The sequence below is a fragment of the Oryzias melastigma genome, linkage group LG20 (assembly GCF_002922805.2).
Source record: "Oryzias melastigma strain HK-1 linkage group LG20, ASM292280v2, whole genome shotgun sequence".
NCBI classification, from domain to species: Eukaryota; Metazoa; Chordata; class Actinopteri; order Beloniformes; family Adrianichthyidae; genus Oryzias; species Oryzias melastigma.
Genome location: NC_050531.1, coordinates 8,304,213 through 8,313,130, shown reverse-complemented (window position 1 = coordinate 8,313,130; position 8,918 = coordinate 8,304,213). Strand labels below are relative to the sequence as shown.

Genomic DNA, 8,918 nt, shown 5'->3' with positions numbered 1-8,918 from the left:
ATATAAGTCGCACTGGAGTATAAGTCGCAGGGACATTCAATCTATGAAAAAAAACGCGACTTATAGTCCGGAAAATACGGTATTTATGCAAACAGGAAGTAACTTTTTATTATGGAAGCTCACTCTTTTTGTCAGTCAGTATGATTGGAACATAAATTCTGTTAGAATTTAAAGTTTGCATATCTTTATTTAGTCATTTTTTTTGTTATGAAATATTTATTTTTATTTTTCTGTTTGAAATAAATCTAAATCTACAATCTAATTTAATTGTGTGTACAGTTTATGCAAGTAATTCCAAAGGATTCATATATTTTCTCCTACAACTGTATTTATTTGTTGATTTCTTTTTTGTAACCCCAAGTAAAACTGTACATTGCATTATGAAAGTCCTTTGAGATAACGGTCAGAATTAAACTAGGCTAAAAAAAAAAACATTTGGTATTTTTTATGCATAAGGTTTTATAAGTAAAAAAATGTCTCATTTTTTATGGATTATGGATGTAGAAATATTGACCTTTTGGCTTCTGCTGCACTTCATTATGCAATGACACATCTGAATTACTGGAAAGTTGATGATTCAAACCTTAGTTTTCTGAAACATAGACATAATTAGTCTATTTATTTGCTTTCTATTTATATTTACAGATGTATTTGAACTACTTGGGTAACTATGTTCCCAATGCATGGAACTATGAACATGGCTGCAGTGGCTGTGATGATGATCTTCTGGACTTGACCCAGTTAGAAGTAAGTGCTTTTTACTTTGTCCTTGTTAGTCATTTTTAATTTTGTCCTGGGAAAGTTCCACATGGGAAAGGCCTATTCTCTGATTCACCAGTGTGAGCCCTCTATCTGTGCCTGTCTAGACAGAAGGAAGAGCGTTTAACTTGCCTTATTTGAACAGATAAGCAAGACTGTTAGTTTCTATCTGTCCAACAATAATAGGTGCATCCTTTCAGACAGTTTTATAAGACTATAAACACGAGGTGAATTCCTGAGAGAAGCGGAAGCACTGCTCCACTGTGGTGCAGGATATGGCTTTGGAAGTTTTCAGAAAGGTTCATTTAAAGGGGTGTCACCGTTGACCAGCCTGCCTTTTAGTGGGTTTCTCTGTGTGGGTTTTATCCACAGCAGTAAGTTATAGCGGTTATGCTGAAAATTTGTCACAGAGTTCAGCCAAAGCTGGCAATGTATAGACCGAAGGAATGGCAGGCTCTTGGAAACGGTTCATGATGTGTGGTTGGGTCTTGACAAGAAGGAAGAAGAATGTTACCAACATCTTTCCTATTTGTGGGCAGTCGACACCCTGAATGTTATTTTCTCCCTTTTTTTGCAGTGTTTTCTGCAGCAAAAATGTAACCCAGATGAATTTTTGATAATATTTTAAGCCACAAATAATAGTGCACCAAAGGCCAAACTTAAACATCTCACACTACGAGTTCTTTGTCCAGAAAATGCTTTTCATAACAATGAATTTGAGACATTTCATTTCTCTGTTTGTTTGGGACAGAGACTTCTGGAAGACTAGGTCATGTGGAAACAGTGGTCACACTGTGTCCAGCGCTTTCTTGTGGTGTAAACTTGGTTCACAGGCAGGCCTGTGTGACTGTGTGCACCCCCGGTTTCATTCTATGTCCAGCACAGACACTAAGTATTTCACCACCAGGGACCGGTGCTGTGCCAGTCTACTATTTTTTGTCTTGTGGTGTTTGAAAGTATGGGTGTTTCTTTTCTATGCCATTATGGATGCTTTAGTTGAGTTTGTTTTTGGCCTCTTTGTCACTTCATTAGCCTGCGTGTCTACGGTCTTGGTGTAACATTTAAGCCTAAATTGGTTTGATGCTTGAGGTTCCCTGCTTGGGCTTCAAACACAGTCATTGTGAAACTTGCAAATTAGATGGTTCTGCTCAGATCGCCTTTCATCTTTGGCCCAGACTTCTGCTGTGAACTGGTCAAGAGGATCACGAGTCCAGACTGGGTTGAGTGGGCTGGAACTGAGTGTCATGGGAAAGTCCTTCCTCTACTCTGTCTCTTGGTCTTTTTCACGATATATCATCTTTACCCCAAACTGTCATTTTGTTTTTTCCATGGGTCTTTTATGTCCATGCCATCGTCAGTTGGCTCGGTCAGAGCAGAGCTGCCTCTCCCATATCCCTTTTTTTTCCCAGCTCGTCTCGTCTTCCTCTCTACCTGAATTAAATGATTTCAGATTCTGATTGACTGAACCCAATCAACCTGCAAATCTCAGATACAGGGAATAATAGTATGGTGTCGTTTCACAGTTCAAGTCAAATCGCCTAAAGTCCTCCTCTGATGGAAAATCCTGTTTTTTGAGTTTTTAACATGTATGTGTGACATTTTTCTTATGAAAGAGAACAAATGTAAGAAGAAATCATTTCGTTTTTCTTGTATTTCTCCTTTTAAATCAATCAAACTGTAGCAGACAGGCTCTGTTTGAATTAATGATCTTAATGAGATTTACACGAGCAAGACACAGAGCTATCATAATGAGATGGGGGTGGGGGATCAGGGGCGGAGCTGCTCAGCTCCAAAAGCCACACCCCCTCAGAGGAGATTTTGGAAACAGAGGCTTCAGATCAACATGAAAACAGGCTTTTTAAGACATTTAAGATGGGAATTTTGATTAAAAACGTCATAATCATATTTAAGACACTACCGGGAAGGTTTCTTTAAAATAAAGAAAATTGTCATGGGGGACTTCAAATAGGCTCAAGTAAGCTGTCGTCATGGTATCTGCAGCTGCTTTATTGTTTAATCATGTGTGAAGCAAAATGTAAACATCTATGATTAAATGTTAAACAAAGCTTTATGACCACAGCTAGCCATTTCAAACATCCCATTTCTCTTCCCTCTAATCTAAACAGGAGTATCCGAACGTGTTGGTCGGAGTGTTCATCGAGCAGCCAACTCCGTTCTTACCTGAATTCCTGCACCGTCTCCTGACCCTGGATTATCCCAAAGATAAACTTCAAGTATTTGTCCACAATAATGTGAGTGTGTGCAGCTGCTCGCAGGTTGGCTTCAGGATATTTTTTGCACTTTGTGGCTGTTCTCAGTCATTAATTTTGGCTCCCTGCTCAGGAGGTTTACCACGAAAAGCACATCCAGACCTTCTGGGAGGAGAGCAAGAATGTGTTCGGCAGTTTTAAGGTTGTTGGACCTGAAGAGAACCTGAGCCAAGGGGAGGCCAGGAACATGGGCATGTACGTGTGTGTTTTTAACACAGAACACGGAATGAAGCAATAAAATCTTATAGCTGGATGTCAGTGATGGCTTTAAAACATCTAAACGCATTTCTGTGCCCAAATTTTACCTTCGAATAAATACCTCGTAAAAGGATATACAGCTGCTTTTTGAAAACTCCCTTTGAGATTTGTTATAAGGATGGGGTGGCTTTGACAGCTTCTGTTGGGATCAACAGTTAGCATTCCTGCTAGCGGCTCGCTTAGTAATTTCAATTTATTTTGAGTAGTTGACAGTTTACAAACATCATTCAATATAATTTACATAATCTATTTTTGCCAAAGCCAATTAGTGGGAGAAACAAATCACTTTAATTATATTCTATCAAAATTCTTAGACACTCCTCACACAAGATTAGCTAAACTTGGGAACTTTCACACCAAGATGATCCAGGAAATTCATTACAAAAATTCAGACACTACATCCTTTTCAACTGTAATACATCGTTTCAACCTGTAGGGGGCAGCACGCAGACAGTTTTAGACCATTATTTTTTAAAAGTACACAAGTTTATATTAAATTGTGTGACATTTGTCAAGATCAATAGTCAGCACTTTGAAATTCCCCTTTATACAGGTAAACAGCTAAAATAAAAGCTGATTTTGGATTTGGTTACCCTTTAATGTCTGCAGCCAGGTCTTTTCTGATAGGCTATATTTTTATTTGTCCTAATGAGTTGGGATGAAACCTGTTTGTTTAAGTTAATGCTCTAAAAAATGTCTCTTGCCTTTCCCTGGTATTCCAAACCTGTACTACACATTCTCACTCCCAACTCGTCATGTGTGGACGTATGGTTCTGGACCTTTCCGCATCACTTTTTGAGGTTTTGGGTGTCTCCAATGTGTCGTTTTTTTGATGTGCTGGATGTTCCCATTAAATCGCGGGTCCTCATCCCTCACATCGCGGTATTGGACGTGGAATTAGTTCCAGGTTAGGGTACCACTACTGGTCCGGTCTGCGTCCTGAGGGTTGGGGTCCCCTGATTAGCATATGCATTTTTACCCTGTCTGTGCCCCAGTACCAATCGGTCCTCGGACTGGTACTGCGTCCCTGGAGGTTGGGGACCCCTGATTTAATGGGAACAGCCAGCACGTCAAACACCTGAAACATCAAAAAGTGATGCGAAGGGGGCCCCAACCATACGTCAATATATGACGAGTTGGGAGTGAGATTGTTTTGTTGTTTACAATAGACTTGGGTTCTTCTAAATATCCTAATTTTTTGCTTATAAATTGTTGAAGTTATGAAGTGTTATTGACTTGTGTGTTTTATTTTCCTTATTCGATTTCATTAGGGACCTTTGTCGAAAGGATGCCACGTGTGACTATTACTTCAGCATCGACTCGGATGTGATGCTCACCAACAGACAGACATTAAAGCTTCTCATTGAACAAAACAGGTAATCACCCAGTGACTGCAGAAGAAGCCACCATGGAGCCAGCTCAGCCAGCTTTCTCGGCTGCTGTCGTGATCATTGAACCATTGAAATTATCCCTCAAGTGGCTAAACCTCAAGAACATTACAGGCGAGACGATTAAAGTTTTAAAATAAGCCGTTTTGGCTTCCTGTTTTTTTCCCCCGGCTGCACGGTAACATTGGGAGTCTCTTGCACTAAACCCTAAAATGCCACTGAGAATCACGCAAAAAAAACAAACATACAAATCTTCTTTTTTTTCTGCCTTCTGTCGCACATGACTGGGAAGAAAGCCTCACATAAACTGTATATCACAGCTGCTGTGGCAGTAATGTGACAGACTGGAGGCATGAAAAGCAAAGAAGCCTTTCTAGGATATTTAAAGGCAGCATGAGAATTCTCTGCTGGCACTGGGATTGTGGGAGGAAAACCATGAAAATATGCCATTAAGTTTGCCGCAGTGCACCTATTTGCATAAATGCCAGCCAGCAAGTCTTTCATAGTCAAATTACAGTAAATCTTTCCCTTTCACTAGTTGTGTTTATGTTAAAATATTATTTTTATTAAAAATTTTCATGGGAAAATACACCACATGTGTATATTTTTCAGTATATTTTATATCTTTCAGTATATTTTTTTTTATAATAATCTAAATTAGTTCTGCGTGATGCATAGCTCTGGTTTGCCGTAGACATCATCGCAATCTGTTACTGGCTTCCCAGTGACTGTATATTTCCATCTGGAGGTTTATCTCTCAGTTGCAGCACATTGATTTGAAGAGAGCCAGTGCATTAGGTGGTTGGCTGCCTGTGAGAATTCCTCCCTCTTTTATCTGCTCCGACACCATTTCTCTGCTCTTCCCCTCTAGAAAAATAATTGGTCCCCTCGTCACCCGACATGGCAAGCTTTGGTCCAACTTCTGGGGAGCCTTGAGTCTGGATGGGTATTATGCACGATCTGAGGATTATGTGGACATTGTGCAAAGGAAGCGCGTGTAAGTTGCAAGTAAACATTAAACTGGATCTTCACATTAAATGGTTTCAATTCACACCTGCATATTTGATCTCTTATTTGATCTTTTAGGTGTTAGTACAGGTCCTCTCCAATCATCTTTTGATCTATTTTAAGAGCTTTCTCAGTGGTCTTTTATGTTTAATGTTTATGTTTATGTTTAATTAATTTATATAGCCCTTTAAAATGACCTCGGTCAAACAAGGTGATGTACATCAAAAGTTCAAGGAACAATAAAAACAGCAGCTAAAATGTAAAAAAGAAATAGTAATGCTAGCGTAAATGCTTTTTGCTGAAAATGGTGCCGCAATTTACTTTAATTGCTGAATAGATTTGCTGAAAATGCAAAAGCAATTTGCAAAATGTTAAATCTGCTAAGACTGTAAATTTGTAAAATAAAAAAAAAACTATGAAAGAGCACTGAAGTTGAGCTAAATTTCTTTAAAATGTGTAGTAAAATTGCTCAAAAATCCCTGACACATGCCAGTTTTGCAAAAATATTTAGTGTGTTGCCTCAATCTGAGCTAAACTCCAAATTAGCCCAAAAAATATTAGTAGATGCTAAATTAGCCAAAAAAAAGCTAGCTTTTTGCTTAAATACTTGTAAACTACAAAATAGCCTAAAATTCTTCAGTGAACTAAATTAGTGTAAAACGTTAGCCTGTTGCTAAAATAGAAGCTAATGTCCCCCATCATCAGAAAAATTCCTCTGGCACAAGTTCATTTTCATAGGATCTGGTCTTTAAGTCCAGCCTCAATTTGCTTAAAGAATTCAAATCTTTGTAATGAAACGGAACACGACTTTAATTTTTCATGAATTTCCTCCTTGAATGTGCTTTCTAAGAGTCAACGAAGACACTGTCTGTTGCATGATTTACTAAGGACCAACAAAGCCTAAGGCATTCAAATTACTACAGTATGTTTATATTCCCTCTTGGTTTACATTAAGACGAAATGCCACAAGTGCATCTGGATGGAACCACAAATCCATACAATTCTTTGCCTGTTTGTTTTGTTAAGTTGACCGAAACATCCGAAATGTCACAATGAGAATATTTATGTATATGAAATCCCAATAGTAGGAATGACAATACTGTTAAGATTTTTTTTTCTTTTTTTTAGAAAGAATGTAGTAAATGAAGGTCACTGCAAAATTAACTCCTACTTTTCCCCATGTCTTGTTGACTCAAGGGGCGTGTGGAACATTCCTTACATGGCGCATGTATACCTCATCAAGGGGGCTGTGTTGAGGAATGAACTTAAAGAAAGGAACTACTTTGTTCTGGAGAAACTGGACCCAGATATGGCTTTGTGTAGGAATGCCAGAGAAATGGTAAGGGAGTCAAAACGTGTTTTTTAATGGATATGATAGCGTGAAATAAATGTCAGAAAAGAATGTTTGCATAATGGGATATTTAGTTTTTGAGTTGTGGCTTAGCTAGTTTGCATATAACAGCTGTCAAAGCGAACAGGAAACCATGCTTGGGTAAGTATGTGTGTAAAAATGCGTGTTTTTTTGTGTGTGTGTGTCATTGATGCATGATCCTCCGCTGTTCCTCTGTGATGCTTTACGGTTCATTGCTCCGGTTGAATCCCATGATCCTCTGCCTCTTCTTACCATCATTGTCATCGCCTCAGCCTGGCTCGGCGTTGCCTGGCGTGCTGGCTGATGAAAGCTGCCTTGTTTTTTTTGTGCCCTTCTCCCAGTTATTAATTATTCACTAAGCCTTGCTTGCTAACATGCCACCTGCATTCAGCAATGAACCACTACCATGTCTAATCCAAACTGCTTTGGATTAGTTGGCCCGTTTCCCAGCATGCATTCCTCTCACATTAACCCACACAAAAAAACATCAGCTCCAGAGGGACCCTTGCTCCTTTTTTTCATGCAGGCACATTTCCACTCCTCTTGAGTTTTACACCTGTGACATACTTGACTGTCACTGTTGCCTCTTATACTCATTCTATTTATGTAATCCTGTTTACACAATGCTTCTTTTTTTATTTTAGACCAGTCACAGAGAAAAAGACTCCCCTTCTCCGGAATCATTCCATATGCTCAGGCCCTCAAAGGTCTCCATCTACTTTGAATATTTTATGTCCTGAAACATCCATTTCCAATGGGTTCGCATGGATCTGAACTTTGGTTCATTTCCTTGGCGGGCTTACTTTTGCATAAAAACATGCACGTTTTGGTTTAAGCTTTCCTCGAGAATGCCAAATTACTTCTATAAAATGGACCATCTGGATTTGCAATTGGGGAATAAAGGATAATTATGCACTATTTTAATTGTCAGTTGCTGTCTATGTCACTGGCAGCTCTTTGGAAATTGATGTTGACCTTTTCTTGTGATAATTCTTTAATGAAAACGAATTTTTGCCTTAAATGAATAAGAAATACTTTAGTAAAAGAAAGAATCCAAGACAAAATAGCTGAGAAGGCAGTCAACATGCAAGTCCCCTGTTCTGATGCTTTATCCTGGGCAGACAAACCTCACAACAAACGCAGTAACCAGCTGCTCCCTCTCAAAACGCTGACTGATCTCAGACTAGGCTCCAGCATTATCTCCTTTCAAACATGCAAGGCATCTGGCCCAAATCACAGCCTTCACAAGTTGATTTAGGGTATTCCCATATGAAAATTTTTGCCAGAAGATCCCAAAATTGTTCATACTTTGTCATTTTTGCCATCAACAAAGCCTAGTCTGATAGTCAACACTTCCAATGCTTCACTGCAAAGGAAGGTCCCAGATTGTATTTTCCCGTCTTCTTCTGTCCTCCCAATCTTACCTCCCCTAATGTGATCACCTTTGTCCTTTTATACTTTAAATTCCTCATAAATAATCTCAGATTATTTATATGCAACTCCAGTTAAACCAAATTGATTTCAGTTTGTCTAAAACCTCACTGAAATCAGTCCTTTATTCTCATTTTTATCTCACCGTTTACCTCCAAAGGTCCACGTGTGGTGTTACTCTTGCATGTATTATAGCTATTTAGGCATCGGTTTATTCAAAATCTAGGCTGAAAGGCAACATGTATTTGATTTGCACGAAACTTATTTAACAATTTTCCCGTTTGCTGCAGGGAGTCTTCATGTTCATCACCAACCGTCACGACTTCGGGAGGCTCATTTCTACAGCCAGTTATAACACTTCTCATTACAACAACGACTTGTGGCAGATATTTGAAAACCCTGTGGTAAATTATAGCTATTTCCTCTCATTTT

At 38.9% G+C, this 8,918-nt stretch overlaps 1 protein-coding gene across 2 annotated transcripts in view; it reads left to right on the top strand.

Annotated features, from left to right (window-relative positions):
* Nucleotides 1–8,918, top strand: part of plod2 (procollagen-lysine, 2-oxoglutarate 5-dioxygenase 2) — a 35,654-nt gene that overhangs the window by 22,101 nt on the left and 4,635 nt on the right. Inside the window, exons 8-15 of one of the 2 annotated variants that reach the window (XM_024279769.1) lie at nucleotides 646–747; nucleotides 2,886–3,011; nucleotides 3,103–3,224; nucleotides 4,559–4,663; nucleotides 5,547–5,672; nucleotides 6,881–7,022; nucleotides 7,700–7,762; nucleotides 8,777–8,890. In XM_024279769.1, the coding sequence (XP_024135537.1) occupies nucleotides 646–747; nucleotides 2,886–3,011; nucleotides 3,103–3,224; nucleotides 4,559–4,663; nucleotides 5,547–5,672; nucleotides 6,881–7,022; nucleotides 7,700–7,762; nucleotides 8,777–8,890 (900 nt within the window). The remainder of the gene's footprint in view (nucleotides 1–645; nucleotides 748–2,885; nucleotides 3,012–3,102; nucleotides 3,225–4,558; nucleotides 4,664–5,546; nucleotides 5,673–6,880; nucleotides 7,023–7,699; nucleotides 7,763–8,776; nucleotides 8,891–8,918) is intronic. The other variant, XM_024279770.1, reaches the window with a different exon arrangement.